The sequence below is a fragment of the Magallana gigas genome, chromosome 10 (assembly GCF_963853765.1).
Source record: "Magallana gigas chromosome 10, xbMagGiga1.1, whole genome shotgun sequence".
Taxonomy (NCBI): Eukaryota; Metazoa; Mollusca; class Bivalvia; order Ostreida; family Ostreidae; genus Magallana; species Magallana gigas.
Window position 1 is genome coordinate 1,824,459 of NC_088862.1, and position 19,353 is coordinate 1,843,811.

At 33.2% G+C, this 19,353-nt stretch overlaps 1 protein-coding gene across 1 annotated transcript; it reads right to left on the reverse strand.

Annotated features, from left to right (window-relative positions):
• Positions 1-1,209: 1,209 nt before the first annotated feature.
• On the reverse strand, positions 1,210-18,167 carry LOC105328932 (integrin beta-3). The gene is made up of 23 exons (XM_034453914.2): positions 17,992-18,167; positions 17,356-17,438; positions 15,064-15,162; positions 14,247-14,328; positions 13,936-14,070; positions 12,688-12,784; positions 12,254-12,350; positions 11,245-11,331; positions 10,292-10,375; positions 9,953-10,030; positions 8,696-8,902; positions 8,045-8,127; positions 7,779-7,830; positions 7,097-7,249; positions 5,950-6,086; positions 5,631-5,752; positions 5,185-5,294; positions 3,949-4,035; positions 3,441-3,573; positions 3,177-3,245; positions 2,875-2,919; positions 2,086-2,255; positions 1,210-1,453 (listed from the first exon to the last, which is right to left on the reverse strand). Exons 1-23 carry the CDS (start codon positions 18,026-18,028, stop codon positions 1,346-1,348), a joined length of 2,355 nt encoding a protein of 784 aa, XP_034309805.2. The 5' UTR covers positions 18,029-18,167; the 3' UTR covers positions 1,210-1,345.
• Between the last annotated feature and the right edge of the window lie 1,186 nt (positions 18,168-19,353).

Sequence of the window (19,353 nt, forward strand, 5' to 3'; positions counted from 1 at the left end):
CACAACTTACATAAGTCAGATATGTTGTTTGCTGACCTGCCCTCATCTCATTATGAACTAGAAAATTTAGATGAGGATCGTTTCATGTTTTTCCATGCCGTCTTATAGAAAGTTCCAGGTCCATTTCCGCCCCCTGCTCGATCTCATCAGATACAAACTAATACCATTGTTTTGTCAACTGTCGATGTAGTCTTCGTGAATTTCGTGTTTCCTTTTTATAGTTAAAAAATGAAAGAGCATCCCTTGATAGGGATAACCCGACATCTTTCAAGGGTCGGCAGGCATATCTCATATCTTTGTGAGGTTCACATAGACTGCCGTCCCAGTAAGGCATTAGGTACAGTCTAAACTCTTCGTGTGGAATATGTTGGTCTGATGCTGATAGTAGAGACAAGCTGTAATTTTGATCAATTGTTGAATGATGTCATTTTTGAAGTATGCATCTTCCTGTATTAAACTCGGAGTTCTCCTTCTTGCAGGTATTTCTCCTGAAAGTTTCAGTTCTTCAAAAATACAACTCTTTTTTTTATAAGTCGTAGAGACAACGGCCTATTTTCAAAAAAGTTTACATCGGCTATTCAAAATGACATTAAGGGCAAAGATCAAAAAGAATAAAATTCATATTAAATCTTTAGACATAATTTTTATTGATGTAATGCAGAGAAAACATTTTATTGATTATATTTAAGCAGAAAAGGTTTTGCACATAAAACTGATAATGTTGAAAGACGTCTGTTCGAGAACAATAAGCCTACTTGTTTTATTTACATGTTTTATTGAGTACAAAATTGGCAAACTACATTAAATTTCCCAATAACACCAATTTTAATATTGTTCTAAAAGCTGATCTGATTATACATGTATGTGATAAGTTGACAGTTTGTGTTGATTTTTATCAATAACATACAAAGAACAGAGCATATTATGCATTAAATTGATTATATTTTCCTTTACTTTATTTTCACTATGAATCTACACACAATATATTTATATGATATGTGAACTGGACAAGGAGAACGAATATATTCATGATACACAAAGCCTTCATTTAATTTTTACCACAGAGCAGGACTGTCCAATTCTCCTCATCTTACATTCGATTATTGATTTAATCAAAGTATAAACAGCATGCTCATGTAGAATGCATTGTCTACATAGCATTGATGAGAGAACAAATACAATTTCTGGAGCTTTTTTGGAGAACACATGAGTCAATGACCTATATATCTAAATGTTTAACGTAGTACAACTACTATACGATAACAATCACTATACATGAACCACGAAAATTTGTGTTTTAAAATTCTCTTTCTCGGCAGTTATCTGTGTTTCCATCCAAACAAACTTATATATGCGAAGTTTCATTCGCTATTTCATCATGCGACACATCCGCAATGTCGTGCATTGGGTTCTGTACCGTGGTCACACACTCCTTGTATATCGGATTCTCAGACTACAACATAAATATCAGCTGCCAGTATTAACAAGATAGAGCAAAATGTATGTATAACAGAGCACTTCTTTAACAGATAGAGATAAATAGATTGACAAAATATTGATTCGACTTCACCGATTTCTCATTATATAACTTATCTTTACTGCTGTGTACAAAATAGGTTAAGACAATTCTTAACTCAAATTGAGAAAGGCATAATTACGCAGAATTTCAAACACATCACTTTTTTCGAAAGTTAAGTTTCTTTAGATAAGTCTCATTTTTGCAATTTCATTAGGAAAATATCATTATTTCAACTTATGAATAAAATAATGAGGAAGACTTAAAACTTCTTTAACAAATTCCCAAACGTTTATTTTTTTTAAACCGCACGTAGAAAAGTAAGCTGTGTCTTGATGCATGTTAAAATATATATTTAGTTTACATAAATAATCAAACATAAAAAAACAAACAAATTGTGCATTTTAACTTAAAACTTCTTTAACAAATTCCCAAAAGTTTATGATTTTTTTTTAAACCGCACTTAGAAAAGTAAGCTGTGTCTTGATGCATATTAAAATATATATTTAGTTTACCTGTAAATCATTGCAAATAAAAACCAGATTGTGCATTTTATTATTCTAGTTTACCTTTTCCCACACGGGATTTTTAATCTCTGTCTCGAAATGGGAGTACTCCAGTTTATCATACAACATCGTCAGTAGCTTCCAAATCAACAGCAGGATGATTCCCACCAGGAAGAAGGCCCCGGATACACTCAGTCCGACCGTTACCGGGTCCGCTGGTCCAGGCGGGCAACCTAATTAATCGTTTAAAAATATATTGCGTGTGAACATAAAATGAAAGTAAGCGCAGTTATAGTTTACCAAAACTGAGTGGTTAACGCAATTTGCGGGCAACCTAATTAATCGTTTATAAATATATTGCGTGTGAACATAAAATGAAAGTAAGCGCAGTTATAGTTTACCAAAACTGAGTGATTAACGCAATTTGCGGGCAACCTAATTAATCGTTTATAAATATATTGGGTGTGAACATAAAATGAAAGTAAGCGCAATTATAGTTTACCAAAACTGAGTGATTAACGCAATTTGCGGGCAACCTAATTAATCGTTTATAAATATATTGCGTGTGAACATAAAATGAAAGTAAGTGCAATTACAGTTTACCAAAACTGAGTGAATAACGCATCTTGTATGTTCTTATTTGAAATAAAATAAAATGATGTTTTCTATTAAGTATGTTGAGAAGAGATTTACGTGACGTGACATATAAACTTTTTACAATTAAATTATCTTTCTTGATCGTCCTTGATACGTTATTATATTATAGTATTATTCATATCTACATGATCTTTCAAGTAAACAATTTTCTTTCTTTTAAAACCAAAACATTTATAATGAAAATAAAATGCTTACGTTTGACAGAACGGACTTGAACAAACCGACCAGTATCTGTCTCATCTAAAACAAAATAAAAACCGACTAGTATCAATGCCATTTAAAGTATCAAACCGACCAGTATCAATGTCATCTTAAATAACGAACCGACCACTATCAGTGCCAACTAAAAAAACAAACCAACGAGTACCAGTGCCATCTGAGATAACAAACCGAACGGCATATTAAGTGTAATCTAAAATTATATTGCAACAATTTGTAAAATCATATATCTGGCATTATTTAATCGCCTTAACAGCAAAAGACAAAGTTTTTCTTACAAACGTTGTAGTATATGAGGCATCCAAAGTTGTCTTGCAGAATACACGATGTCGTCGTCGTCTCATTACCTGCCAGGAAAAATATTAAATATGCAAATAAAAACAGAAAAGAATTCTGATAATCTCTTTGTTCGTTAGTATGGTTCTAAATGTGGAGAAATACACATTCCCTGCGCCAAATACTTTTGCATCTTAGATTTTGAAGTTGTAATGCAGGAAATTGATATAATTGGTCTAAGGTGAGTTAGTTTGGTATTACCGTACCTGGCTCCAAGAAAATGGCCACTGTCTCCACGTTCCCACACTTGGAGACACACACAGACTGATTGTATGCTCCCTGATTGAAGCCCACACACTCCACGCAGTCATTGTTTGTTGAACACGTCCCTGGGCAACTCTAAAATATAACCTCTGCAAAATCAGTATTTAAAGAAACTTGATGATCAACTTCCCAATAGGTTAACCTTTAAATGTTTAGAGAGTGATAATGCTCTAAGCTATTAGTAAGTGAGATAACAGACAAGCAATTTTAAGTTTTAAAGATTTAAAAAATTAAAAATTTAGATAACTTTTATAAATTTAATGCATAACTATACTTCTAGCTGAGTTAAAATGGTCAAACACATCTAACCATCCCATTATGTTTGGTGTTTTGACATCAATGCCTGCAGTTTACGCTAACGCATCTTATTAATTTGGTTTCATCTGCACTTTGATATTATGTTTTAAGGATCTTCGATGTATGTAGTTGATGATGTTATGAAATACATACCTGACAACGTTCACAAACTTCGCCCCTGAATCCAGCGCTACATTCACACTTCCCACACACACAGTTTCCTTTGTCAGAGCAAAGCGTCTATCAAAGAAATCAATACTGCTTAAATCAAACTGTTGTGTATATGAAATTATATAGTAAGGTACGTATCTGCATATATCAATCAAAGTACTGAAGTACAGACGGAAGTTGATTTTATTGAATATTTTTATGCTAAAATCAACAATATATTATTTTGCTTGGCAAGTAGTTCCTGTGCTGTATATGAATAATATTGCGCAAATTTTTTTAATATTTTGGTGCTTTTTTAAAGAAGAATTCCAAGCTACATGTATAGACGAAACATAACGGAAAACCCAATTAAAAATCAGTCCATCTTGTATCGGCAGCAGACAGAGACATGAACCATGTTGGTAAACCTAACTGTCTGTACTATCAGACTACTTTAGAGTATTTATTATAAATAAGTTTTCATTAAAAACATTACTTCTAAATACTTTACATCGAACTTGTATATTATTTTTAGTTCTTAGTTTTGTCAGCGGTGTTGAGCGAATATGGAATTTTAATTATCATGATTTTGAAATAGATATATATCTACAGATGTACCTAGACCGTTTTCAGGTCAGATCAAATTTTCAGGTCTTTTGTATTTCTGCGCAAAAAATAAAAAAAGATATATAATTTCTTGAATGTAATTTTCTAACACATATCACATGGAGTTATAAGAAAACCCGACACATCTAATATAATTTGACGCAGTACATAGAAAGGTATCATTTATATAAAATTTCAGGTCACCTGAAATTTTCAGGTCAATTTGTTGTCGTTTCATGATATTTTTCTATCACATTTTATATGGAAATATAATAATTACACAAAAAGTCATTTAATTTGACGCAAAACCTAAAAGTATATCATTTATTTAAGTTTCATGTCATTCAGGTCCATAGTATTTCAGGTCTTTAGAATGTCCCAGTCCAAACACTGAGATACTTCCGGTTTGCCAGAATAACTGCATAAGAGAGTTGATTATAATCAACAGTTATTCCCAAAAACCACCAAGACACCTGTAGTTCAGTATGTGTATAAAATAGAATTTTATATCCTATATAGCCCTGGGTATTGATTGCTTATAGGTTTTTTTATTGTAATAAAAAACATAGTAAAGTGTATAGTATTGCGGGGTAGTAGTTTATCATTAGTTCTGTTATATTTTAGTTCACGTACCCCGTTGCTGTCCTTACAGGCCTCTGTAGAGGTCATACAATCACAAGCTTTGCCCGAGTACGCGGGATCGCAGACACACGAGCCACACGAACACCGCCCATTACTGGGCCCTGTACAAGAACGGTAAAGTCAGTGATGCACAGTGTTTATACAAAAATGTATTACAGCTGTATGTTATTTACGTGATAGCGCTGATTTCTGAGCAACCAATAATCTTCAATTTGTGCTGGAGCCATCTTCTTTTATTTTTCAAATTTATTTTCTTTCATATGTACCTAATACTTCAGTTTTAATAAAATGGCAAGGTGTTTAACTCATTTACACTGAATATAAGTTGTTCAAGTTGATGAGAACTGTTCGCTGCTTATTTTTAAAACTTAAAGACAGTGTTGAAAATCAAACATAGTGTGGATCTCATATGCAGCTGTATGACACATAAGACTGACCTCCGCACAGATTCCCGTTAAAAGATGGACAATTAAGGTCGTTACATTCACACTTGTCTCCACTGAATCCCTCAAAACAATCACACTTCCTGCAGGTACAGTTTCCAGCATTGCTGCAGATTCTATAAAAAATGGGTTAAGTCCTTTTTAAATGAAAGAGCAATGCAATAAAACAGCTCTTTTTTTACATATAATAATAGACCAAGTGTTAAAATTAATCAAAAAACACAAATGTCTTTTAACTTTTACATTTTTTCTTAAAGTTACCAGATTTATTTCTTCGTCCTTCAACCTAAATCCGTCCTATTTTCTGACTTACCCCGCCTCTGTCCCGCACGCTTCCGTCTCTGATCCCCTCTCGTCACACTCACAGCTGTCACCTGACCACCCCTCATTACAGTGACACACCCCACACTCGTACGTCCCTCTCTGGTTACATCTTGTACTGTTTGGCTCCTGAATTGAAGGTAAATAAAATGATTTTATTATTAAGAAAGGAGTATTGACAGGATACTACATTGTTAAAAACTTTAATATCCACATAACGCTTATCAATATACTAGTAACATTTAAAATATAATATTCCATTTTCAATTTGGTGCTGAATTCATGCACAAAAAATCTGAAAATATGGTTGCTAAATATTGCCACTTTTAATGAAGTTACAGATTTCAGTTCAGCAGTGTTACTTAAAAGATATTTTGAAGAATTATCTTAAATGCAAAGAAAAAATTAAAGTATAATAAAGGCAAAGAAGTGTAGGAAAAATAAACTAAAAGTAGGTGTGATATGACTGACTTCATCTATTCTATCCTTCAATTTTAACGTCACTTTGCTTGAAAACTAGGATGTAAATGTGATTTAATTTATTTTAATATTACTTCTACTACCCGTCTGAATTGAATGAAAACATTAAATTTTGCTACAATAAACATGATACGAATCATGGTTTCATTGAAGCTTTGAACGGTCCTTAAAAGCATTAAAACTGATTGGCAAATATACAATAATATTACAATAATATTACAATAATTTTACAATGATACTACAATAATTTTACAATCATATTACAACAATTTTACAATAATATTACAATAATTTCACAATATAATTACAATAATTTCACTGAATGATTGAGCAGTTCATCAAGCATATTCTACTAAAAGCGGGGTTTTTTTTTAATTAATGGTGTTTTACAATTTAATCTAGTATACTATTAAAATTATCATCCATCTAGTATTTACAAAATACTATTTAAATAACATTGCAGATTATTTCTGTTTCTATCTTTTTAAAGCTATTGGTGTTTTTTTTCAAACATATTCAATAATGAAAGGGAAATAATCTTTTTTAAAAAAAACAACATTAAAAGGACAATGACAATTCAGAATGTTTGCTAGCATAGAAAACACATTTGTAGAACATTTTGGTGGCATCCAAGTAAAGACCTAATTACTATTTATTACCGCTTCTGGTTCAAGTTGACAGTCACAATCACACACGTGTTCCACTTCTATTTCAACTCGTTCTTCTAGGCCTTCGGGAAAAATAGTGAAATTCACAGTTCTCTGATCGGGGCATGTGGTCATGTTGGAAAACAAAAATAAAGTAAAGTTTGTCTACAAATTAAAAAAAAACATGTCATCATTCCGTTTTAAATCAACTGAATCTTTGTTTTAAAAAATGTTAATGGTTTTAGAAGCTGTTCGACTTGGCTTATTTTGCGGTCATATTTAAACGACATTTTAATGTAGAACTATTTTAAACTGCTGATTGTTATATACCATAGCCAAAATTGAAAGACACCAAACAGAAATGTCCTTTTGTGGGAAACACCATTATCATACTTTAATGTACGCAGTTGAAATGAAGTGGATTTTTTAAAAATATTATACAATGTAGAAATATTAAATAAAGATTATATCAAAATACTTAAACAAAATGCAGCAAATATTGCAGTTTGAGAAGATATACCTCATCTTTAATTGGGGATTATAGATTATTTTATAAAAGCATAAAACATCGTTTCACATAAAATCAAATACTGCTAGTACATGTAATCGTATCTTCTTATTTCTAAGAAGACATCTTCAAAAAAAATCTATAAAATAAAAGACCAATGTAATCCTTGATGTGTATCTTACTTACCCACTTCTCCAATGTCAGACCCGTACAGTTATTTGTCTTGTCAAGGATTCGTCTACAAATGAACATTAATTGAAAACAATCTACTTTTAAAACATATAATTACAGTAACTTATCATTTTTTTAAAGTTATTTTCAATGCACATATGAATACGTGTCTCCATGTATTTTTTAAATGCATATGAAGTTCTTATCGTGTCCTATCTAATATAATATATCAATCAAGCTCAAAGTTTTAGACGATATCAATATGTCAAAATCCAAATTACCCAGTTCTGCAGTTGCTATAAATCCCAACATCTAATTCCTCAGGAACTTTAGTCATCACTAATTTGACAGTTTCACGTAGACGCTTTTAATGATAAAAACAGCTTACATTAATCATCATTATTTTACTCTTAAAGTTCTTTTACAAAGTCAGTTGCTTATCTATTTCATTAATACCAAATGCTAGCGCTTTACATTGTTATATAACTCAAAAAATGATTAATGTATTGAAGAATTTTGATAACCTAATATGTTAAGAAATCTGAAATCAATGTGAATAAACATATATATGGTTTGAAACGCAATTAACATACATGTACCTTGTTTGAAAAATTGAAACACTGTTAAATGTCCCAACATAAACCAGTTTACCAGTATTTGTAATCTATTAGATACTATACTTGAGAGAGTAAGCTCTCTTGGTTAAAGTATATATTATCCTTTTACCATGCCTGTACCAATGGTTTTCCTCTATTGTATTGTAATTTTTATATACTGTACATAAGTATTTTTGATTCACTGTGAATTCAGTTTTGAGAATGAAGTTTATTGTCATTGTTATTGTTTACCCTTCATGTCATTAATTATTGTCAATATTGCAATTATTTTATCAAAAGCAATCCAGAACTAAGAGGAGGCATCAATATTTTTACCCTATAACTGCTGCCAACTATATTTAAAATATTTGAAGCATCTGTAGTCAGTTCGGAGGCATTGTTGAATCCCCCAGGGAGATAGGTAGCGAATTTGTCGTAATAATTATTCCTTATAAACTCATTTTCCGCTCCACCAATCACAAAGATTATATTGATGTTGTTTTCTCGTGCTTTCTGTAATATCTGACCAACAGAAGGATAATCCTAAAACGCAAAAACATACATGATCAGTTTTTATTACAAAAATGAAAAGAGATCGAAAATGAGTAATCATGTTTTTTCAAATGATTTTGAAATAAATATTTATTATGAAAATTTTGAAATCGATTGTTCGTTATATCTGTAATTCGTTACATCCGTATAACGAATTCGTAAAAATAACTTTAGCGAATTCACTATAGACATGTTTTCTTTCACAAAACTACCATTTTTGTTAATTGAGGCTTAGAATGAAAATACATTCTTTTGATACATATAATAATCAAATTTAAATTAAAAAATTCGTGTGAAAATAAATTCATTCAAACTATTATGTTAAATGGTAGTGCAAACTTTTATTTTCGCCCCATTTGCCCTCGTTGTTAACGGGCGAATTAAAGACTGAACGAATTCCGATGTTTTTAATCTATTTTCTTTAAACACAACTGTGTCTGGGCGAATTCAAGACGGGGCGAAACTGTTTGCAATTGTACAAGGGCGAAAATTATACGGGGCGAAAATAACCCGGTATACAGTACCTTAAAGTAGAGTTCTTCATCTACAACAGATTAATATTTTCTAACTAATGGCCGCGACCATCCATCCCTCTAAATGTTTGAGAAAGTCAAATCTAGAGCCATAGCAATTTCTATAATTAACTTGCTTACTTTAAAGTACCAACCTACCAAAAGTACTGTAACCTCAACACAAGTCTCGGAGTCCGTACTATTTATTTTATTGTTTAGATAAACCTCGTCTCTATGATTTCATTGTTGTAGTCTTACTTGTGGATCAGGGCTCATAACTTTATTTAGGATACACGCTAATGAAGATTGTATGTTATCCAACTACACTTTTACACACGATGATCAAAACAAGAAATCACCACATCTTTCATCTAAATAGCTTATACAACTGATACAAGCGAGTTAACTTGTTCTTCTATTTTTGTCAATTGAGAGGGTAGAAAGGCAAACAAAGAGAGTTGGATGTATATTTCAAATTTATGTATTCTCAAACCATTTATGATATACACATAGTTTAATATTTTTGTACCTGAACTTCAGCCATTGTATATTTTCCGTTACTGTCAAGGTGACATAATCCATCGTTTGGTTGCAAGATTCCAGCGACCTTCAGAAACAACCAAATCATATTTAAATATGAGTTTCTCTTTTTTCAACTAAACTACATCAAATGTGTGTTGTAGAACTTTTATGGAACATTCTTTATCTATAATTGCATTGTGAAATACTGTCTGCATCGTTGCAACACAACGGTTCCTTTATTAAGATTTGAAAGGTTTAGAGAAGAATTTGTACAACAGGTGGTTGATAACGTTTGAGTACTGATTTTTTAGAGGAGAATCATGTTCATTGTTTGATGTTTGCTCACCCTTCCGTCCCCAGCGTGATGGAAGTTGATGTCCGTGGCATAAATCACCATACGCCGGGATTTCTTTCTCCATCCAATTCTATCCTACGATAGTGCATAAATTCATACAGATGTATGTAGTTTTTTAACCAATTGAGACATTAGAAATTGATAGATAATCAACATAATAGTTGTAACAATCAAACAATAGATTAATTCCTACTGTCTGATTGGTTTAGATTTAATAAATATATCCTACAACATACATTTATAAAGATTTATGTAGTTCTTTATGACTAATCGAGAAAAAAATCGATAAATAATCAACATTATATCTGTAACAAGCAAATACTAGATTAATTCCAAGCTGTCTGTTTAAAACAGATATAACAATTTATAAAAAAAAAATTAAACTTTTACATATATGAATTTTCAAATGACACAATTTGGTATAATTATAATATCTGTGTTATTCAATAAATTGGACTTTGACTACTAATTAGATATAGGGGACGAGGTTGTCCTCTTAACTTCTCATAACACGTGATTTGGTGTCCCTGTATCAATTTGTGAATGACTCATAGAATATAACAACTGTTTGTATTGGGGTTTTTTTTTATTTCAACAATTCAATGATTTAGCTACCGCCAAAAAGTATAATATATGTATTGTTTTGATTTGTTATTATAACTCCTGTCGTCCAATAACACATTGCGTTTCTCTGAGTTCGGCAATAACATTAACCTGAGGTTGAACAAACTTAGTACAATGAAAGGAAAGCACTTAGTCTGATATATCAAAATGTCATTAATCGTATCAAACAATTATCCAGGCCTCAGTGAATATTGTACTTCTAGCGCAAAAATTATATAATGGAATATATATAAAAACAATCTTTGTATGGAAAAAGGGAAGGCAATATTAATGCTGAGATTCCTTTGGGTGTTTGACCACATCTTTAATTTGATACTTACACCGCACACCATGACCTGCATCAGTCCGTCAAGTAAGCCCTCTACAATATCCTGGTTTCCAGTAGTATTAACACCTCTTACAGCATTCTACAATACCAGAAAGGAATAAAAACAAAGGTAAAGAGCAATATCCACTAGATATCAGCTTAATGTCTGTAACACAATACCTGAGTTGGTCTTCTGCATTTTTGTTTTTGCAATAGGTACTCTTAAATATTTCTTCATCAAAAACATTTGGAAAAAAAGGTTACGATGAAAACATTTATTTAAAGGGGCATGGTCAAGATTTTGGTCAAATTCTATTTTTCTGTTTTCATTATTTACAATGCTTTAGTGATCAAATGAAATTTGAGAGTCAGTCGTAAAGTTATAAGCAAATCAGAGGGCTATCAATTCTTTGTCATGTAAACAAGGCTCGTGCCATGTTTTTGTTTACATAGGTTTAATATAGCAGTAAAAACTCTTTTTAAGGCTTATTTGTCTTATCCATTTTAGCATAAATAAACAGTTTTGAACGTTTAACACGTTCATTTTCGGTCTAAAATTGGAATTTTCAGTTCAATATTCAAATTGTAAACAAAAGCTTTGTTTACAAAGCAAAAAATTGCAAGCTCTGTAACTTGCTTTTAACTCAACTAATGACGCTCAAATTTTGGTTGCCTATTAAAAATGCCTTTCTAAAGTATTGAAAACATTAAAATTGAAAAAATAATTTTGACCAAAATCTTGACCATGCTCTTTTAAGCACATCGACAATACTGTAAATGATTATCCAAGTGTTACGAAACTTTGTGGTTTTAGTTGCGTCTAAGTTAACCTATAAGCCGTTATGTAGTGATTGACTTATGATTGGTTTAACTTAACGTGAAGGCCGCAATTTCGTGAGATGGTTGTGGCCAGTTTAACTTTAACTGTGAATACGTGTATTGCTGTGTGATTTGGTTGTATCTGATCCTGCATAAAGTGAAGACGAGTGTGTCGTTATTTGGCTGCGACTGGTTTAACTTACCGTGAACGCCGTTATGTCGTTGGTCAGTGGCTGTCGATGAATGAAGGAATAAGGGAAGTCACAAGGAATCGAGGTGGTCCCACAGGGAGTAGCCAAGCTAAACGGAAAACACAGACTGGGTATTTATGTTGTAACGTGTTGGGATTTACATGTACATCATACCGTTACTTTTACACTTTCAAATGATAGCAGGCGCTCAGATTTACAAGTTTTACAAATATTTTTTTTTCTTACAATACCGATATACTTTTCACTACGTGTAGTAATACTACTACTAGTGAATGTAATCTTAAAGTAGCCTATCATACAAGCCTCAACAATGTTGTGATAACAATATTATTCAATGCCTAACCAAAAGAATTTTCAATTTTTGATACTATGGTATAGAATTGATCACCATTAGAATTGGTTTGATCAGTGCAAAAAGTACGCACTATTTTGGATCCTGTCGGGTAAATGGTGAGACGACTTTGTCCATGGAAGTTCCGAGTCCAAAAGTAAAGTCCGTCGTTAATGTCGCTATGTCATTTGCTGAGAAAAGATGAATAAGACAGCTTGCAACTCTTTTGTTTTTTATGAACACAGAATACATAACTATTTTACAGCTGAAACCACCCCTTGTGTGATATCATTTCATCATCACATTATGTACGAAGGTCAATTCGTTATTACAATCATGTACATTGATTTTGCCATATTTTCTATTAACCCTATATAATCAAAATTGTGAAGTAAAACCATCAATAAATGTAATTGAAAAAATCTAACCGGACATTATTGAGATGGTGACCATCTCATAAGGACAAAGCTTATATTAAATAACGGAAATAGGATGAAAGCATTTTAGAGGATTTTGCTTTGACATTGCCTTTGTGACTTAGAAATGTCTCAATTTGGCATATATCTTTACGATTTTTCTTAAATCCCTTACCAGTATGCAATTTAGGTTTAATCAGAGCAAAATTAAGTCAATGAGAATAATTTATGCTTTAAAACTAAATTTTGTAGATTCACATTTGGCATTGAAACTTGGTTCAATGCAACACATTTTACCCAAAAGCTTTGTTTATGTGGACGAAGAGCAAGATAGGGCTACGGGGATAGTAAGTATGCTCCGAAAAATAGTGTGGTCTGATATGACCTTGCCCTTTGACCTAAAATTTTTATTTAATGTCACACTGCCTATACTTCGAGTTAAGGCACTATATGGGTGAAGTATGAGCCAAATTGGACTAAGGGGAGATAATAAACGATATACGGACAAGGGTATTTCAGATAATTTTGCTATGTCACAATGACCTTAACCTTAGATCTAGAAACTTGGTTTTAAAAAACTGCGCATCCTTTACCAAATTGCATTCGGGGGTGAAGTATTAGCCAGATTGAACCAACGGGAGAAAAGATACAGGTATACCCCCGACGAGTGATCTACGTACGTACGGACGCCAACAGAACGGGGCCCTAATAAATTAGTATATGGTGTCATAGGGTACGTCAATGTTAAGTATTAACATTGTTCATACTTTAACATTATCGATTTATATCACGAGTCACAAACTTGTCATTAGTGATGAGCAATTCACTTGTTTCTCGTTAAAACACCTAGAAACACAATGTAAAACCAACATACCACCTAGTGGATGACTATGATCTTTACCTAGTGGATGACTATGATCTTTTACCTATGTCATTGGCTAGAAGATTGAGACTCGACGTCAGTTGTCTCATGGTATAAGATGGATCATTCAGGAAATACAGATCTAGCGGGAAATTCTTTGCAATCTTGTAGAACACCATCACATTTCTCAGCTGGCTATCTGATAAGATATTACATCCATAATTCAAACCGGTAAAGCAAGTAATGAGTAGTAACATGGATATAAAGAATTAAACCACAAGTTATTAAACTGCAGCTTTTTTCACAATTTGACACTTTTTTGAAGGAAGTTTATGTTTGAAAGGCATTTTCTCTTTGCAAATATGGCCGACTTACTGGGCGTCAGTCGGATTTTGATTCTCTGCGGTTTGATTTGCACTGGTTCCAACCCTGGTCCTCCGTCAGAAAATTCATCGTTCTTATCAAAATATATGTTGAATATTAGCAAATAAAGAGCGTTTTTTATGAAATTGTTTAAATTGAAAAAAAAGTTTATTATTATCCAAACCTGTTTCAAATACAGTACTGATCAGACCCAACCTAACAGAAAGTAAACCCTAACTTAACCCTGGGTTTACTTTCTGGGTTTACTCTGGGTTTACTAGAGTGGACCCAGAGTAAACCCCAAGTAAACCCAGAGTGGACACAGAGAGTAAACCCCGATCAGAAGTATACCCTGAAAGCAGACGCTACATGTTCATTCGGAATATACAAGGGGCAGGAATCACAGGCAGTAGGATGATTAAATAAAATACAGGTCTGCTTCACACTTCAGTGCGTATAGTTGACTCAAAAAAAAAATTCTCGAGTAAACCCAAAGTAAACCCCCGAGTAAACCCAAAGTAAACCCCGAGTGGACTCTAATTTTCAAAAAGTAAACCCAAAGTAAACCCGGGATTTAGCTGGGGTTTACTCTGGTGTTAGGTTGGGTCTGATCGATACTGTTATCAACCTTCTCTGGCTGTTTTTATGCCTGTACTAAATCTTGTTCTTGTTACAAGCACTGCACGGTCGATAATACGTTATCAATTATTCCCTCAACCCGAACCAAAACTAAAGACCTACTGTACAGATAGCTGGTTTGAATTTCGCAGCAGTTATTTTTACCTGTGCGTGTAAATATACTTCCTGAATCTGTTGTTGTCCCTCTTACCTGCAGTAACTGAACGACATGCTCCTTTCTTTTGATCACAGCGACACATCCATTATCTGTTAACTGATTGATTGGCGCACATCGCGGGAATGAAAACTCCTATATAAATGGTTAAGAAAATTATTATATCAACAGATTCATGAGAAATATATAATTGCTTTCATTTAGTCCATATCATTTGTTTCGATAAAAAGACATACCTCAGATAAATTTGAAAGTTTTAAAAAGATTTGTGTTACAGTTGGTAAGTTGTAAAGAGTTAAACACATAAATAGTGCATTAAACATCTTTTTATATATGCATGCGCGGGTTCAGATTTTTTTGCTGGGGTGTGTGATCCAAAGTATCATTTTGTTTGTCCAAAAAGGGGATTCGAGGCTAAATTTTTTTTATAAATTTTATAAGATTGAACATCCTTTCCGATGAGTCCCCCACCCCTTCCCCAACATCTGCACATAACGTTCATTGTACACAATGACTGTAAAATAACATCATCACAATTGTGTCTCATATAACCGGGGAAATTGGTCACGCGTCTCACATAGCAAAACGGAAAACAATTCAGTTCACACAATCATTTAAGACACATGCACTAACGCCTATTTTCGGTACCTGACTTTATGTAATTAAATACATTTTAAATTTTTCAGAGTGTCTGAACCCACTGACATCTAGATCCGCGCTTGATAGATCCGCGTACGACGATTTTAGTTAACGGTGCAGGCACGTAGTATCGTTTTTGAAAGTGTGGGGGGGGGGGGGCCAGAACCTTCCAAAAAATCTTGACAAGCAAAAAAAAAAAAAAAAAAAGGAAATTTAGAGTTTCCAAAAATCTTCAAAATCCTAATCCGTGGGGGGGGGGGGGGGGGGGGAACCTAAACTCTAAACTATTCTTCCAAAAAAAAATTTCTTCACTACCAAAAATTGTTATCCTCCAAATCCTCTAATTCCTAATCCGTGGGGGGGCCAACTCCGTTATAATTCATTTTTTTATATGTAAATTTCAAAAAATGGTTGCGGCGAGAAAAAGTGGGGGGGGGGGGGCAGGCCCCCCTGCCCCCCCCCCCCCCTGATACTACGTGCCTGCGGTGACAAATGACGAAATGACAACTATGTCCTGGGGTATTAAAATATAAATTTGTATTAAAGAGTTTCCTGCAATAAAAGCGTCGGTTCGCATTCACTTATTGATTATTTTGGGTTTAAATCATCGTAGCGCGCATCTCCTGTCGTCATAATGGTACATTTTTATATAAATCGGGAATGGCGCAAATACAAATGTCAAACTTGCATCCAGCGCAATCAGCAAATTACCAAAAAAAAACCGATAGTTCTAACAAATCACGATTTACAAATGGTGATATAAAATGTCTGAAGACCCAATAACAGAGTTAAGAATTAACATTTCTCCATTTACATTTAATAAATAACACATTTAAAATCACAAACTCATAATTTTATAGATAGATGTTGAACCCTTTGGCTCTCCATAGATTGAGGGGGGATTTAATATTGATGGGTGTAATAAACTGTTCCTGATAAACCTAGTGTAATCTTATGTTTTGAATGACCGATCGGAAGACGGAGGTGATCGCAAAAAAATTTTACTGAAGAGTTTTAAGCGAAATTTTCACCTGATGGGGCAGTTTGAAATAAATCCAAGATTGTGGCGATGTGTACCTTGTGTATTATATTAGGTAAAGGGTACATGTATATATTTATAATGATAAAACATAGGTAAAGACAGGTATCTGTGGTTTAAGATTACCTTCCGAATCATCAACCCTGAGCAACCTAATGAAAGCTAATAAAATGCATGCGCGGATCTATAGAGTGCCCTCCCGGCAAACTCAAATAACCGTCGGACACTCCTGAAAAATTTTTCTGGATCCGTGCATGAACATTGTTAATATGTTCCAATGCCCTATCTCTCCTGAGTCTTGATTACGCGAATTAAGTACATGTATAAGTTTTTCCGAAAAAAATTTCTTATTTCATGTATTTTTTCACCCTTCAAAAAGTTTCAAAAAATTTGACTAATTATGGATTCATCAACAGTTGAAAACAGGTAATAACTAAAATATCGTAGCTAAATACAGGGGATAAAAACCTGCCTTAAATTAAGAGAAAAGCTAGCACATTTCCCACTATGTTCATCTTATCTATCGTTTTCAATTAACACAGACTGTGTCCTTAGATGATATTCTAAAGAGGGGCATCATATTTTATACGGCATAGGTTCTGTGTTATCATGAATACAATTGAAACAGGAATGCAGTAACAATCACAGACCGAGTCCTTGCACCAGCCACACCCATTGGTAATCAGGCAGTCGCCACACCTCGCTCCCGAACAGGCTTGAGAACAGACGTCAGCTAACGAAGAAATCGGTATATATTAGTGGAGTTAAACATCAAATATACATGTATGGTGTATTGTTGTAAAATCAGGCACATCGTATTCCTGACTGGTGATACACTCTCCATAAACTGCAATACGGCAGTCTATTTTTATCAAGTTTTTACATGTATTAAGGATGTTCCGTCTCCATGCATACAATTTTACATCGGTATTCAAAATTAACTTCAATGATCAGCATTAAATCTTTAGAATAAGGATTTTTTCTAGAGGTCAACCAAAATTAGCGTAACGCGTAAGGCTTATGATTGAATATTTACATGTTGTTTTAGAACAAAGTTTCGGCGGAACATTACACGTCACTAATGAATCAACATGCATGAAAGTTAATTTATTTGCACGTTATTGTCAATTAATTTTCTAATTACTTAAAAGTTTGATAAAGTTTTCATATACATCTTTTTTGTGACATGTTAAAATGGACAATATTCTAGAGGAATAAACCGGGGTTACTTATTTAATATGTTGAATACATCATCATCATCATCATCATCATCACTAAATACATACCAACCAAACAGATGATAATCAGTCCAAACAACAACATCTCCCCGTTCAGAGTAAGCCTGTAGAAGCCGTGATTTTACTTACATTATTGACTTTCACTTGAATTTTTCAATGATTAACTTCCTTTCTGTCCGGAAAGATCGCGGTATTGAACGGGAGAAAACATCACTAACAATACCTCACTCTGTCTCTTTATCTTAAACTTGTTAAACGTGTGACTTTTCTCTACACCGTGTTTTTGTTTTTAAGTATACACGGCAATCAGTGACCATTTATTAGCGCTATCAGTTTCCTGTTGGGATGTTTTTTGTTTGCATTAGAGGGCACAAAAATTCGCGGCCTTTTATAATTATCGATAATTAATCACTTCTCTGGACACATAATACGTTATTTCTTTTGTTTAATTGTTAATGTTTGTGGGTGGGTTAGATGGAAGTGTGTGTATGTGGGGGTGGAGGGGTGGGGGGGGGGTGGGAGTTCGGTTCCCTTTAACACATCAACATCTAATAAATCAATATTAAATATTCAAATAAGACTAATACGCATAATTTTTTTTTACCTTTGTACGTTCTTTTACAACAATCGCTACGGCATTAAAAAATATCATTTGTTGAAAATATCCGTGTTTATCAATGCACCCGTTTAAAATATGTAGTTGTTTATACAAAACAGGATTCTTTTTTTCTGATACGAGTCAAATGTTCTTCGTGTAATCTAATTAAGTAGTAAATATATTGTTGCAGTAATGCTTGCGTAATATGCTGTGCTGAAAGTTTTTTTGATTTTTAGAAATTTACATGCTTACATGTACCAAAACCGCTAAACTTATTGAATATTTACCGAGGAAGATGGAGTTTCTATTTTAATTCAATTTCCCTATACCTTGGTGGAATTACTAGTCAATCTACTCGAAGCAATACAAACATGCATGCTGTACTCGTGATATTTTAAAAAGCTGCAGAACTAGTCATGCACAAGTTACATCCGTGTTCTAAAAAGAACGTATAAATACGGAAGAGTATTAGTGCTAAATTTGCATTTCACATTTTTCTGGTTTATTTTGTACACCATCATCTGCATTTGCACTCTAATGTGTAAGATTAACAGTTCGGTCTGTAACGTTTACACTTTAGTCTGTAAATTTTATTCAAACTTTTAAGTGCACAACTAACACTTTAATCTGTAACATTCACACTTTAAAATGTGATTTTGCAGATTAAAGTGTAGATTTTACAGATAAACTTTAACGTCTAAATTTTGCAGATTAAAGTGCAGAAAATATAACACTAATACGCTTCCGTAGTAATATGACACACCAGATATCCGTTTTTTACTTTTTTGGTAATTACTCAATTCATCAAAATT

Coding starts and splice junctions, on each gene's coding strand:
- LOC105328932 (XM_034453914.2), bottom strand. CDS start 18,028: ATGTTGTTGTTTGGACTGATTATCATCTGTTTGGTTG. Junction 8,128..8,695: donor TAGTTGGCAGCAGTTATAGG/GTAAAAATATTG, acceptor TATCATTAAAAG/CGTCTACGTGAAACTGTCAA. Junction 6,087..7,096: donor GTCAACTTGAACCAGAAGCG/GTAATAAATAGT, acceptor CCTTCAATTCAG/GAGCCAAACAGTACAAGATG.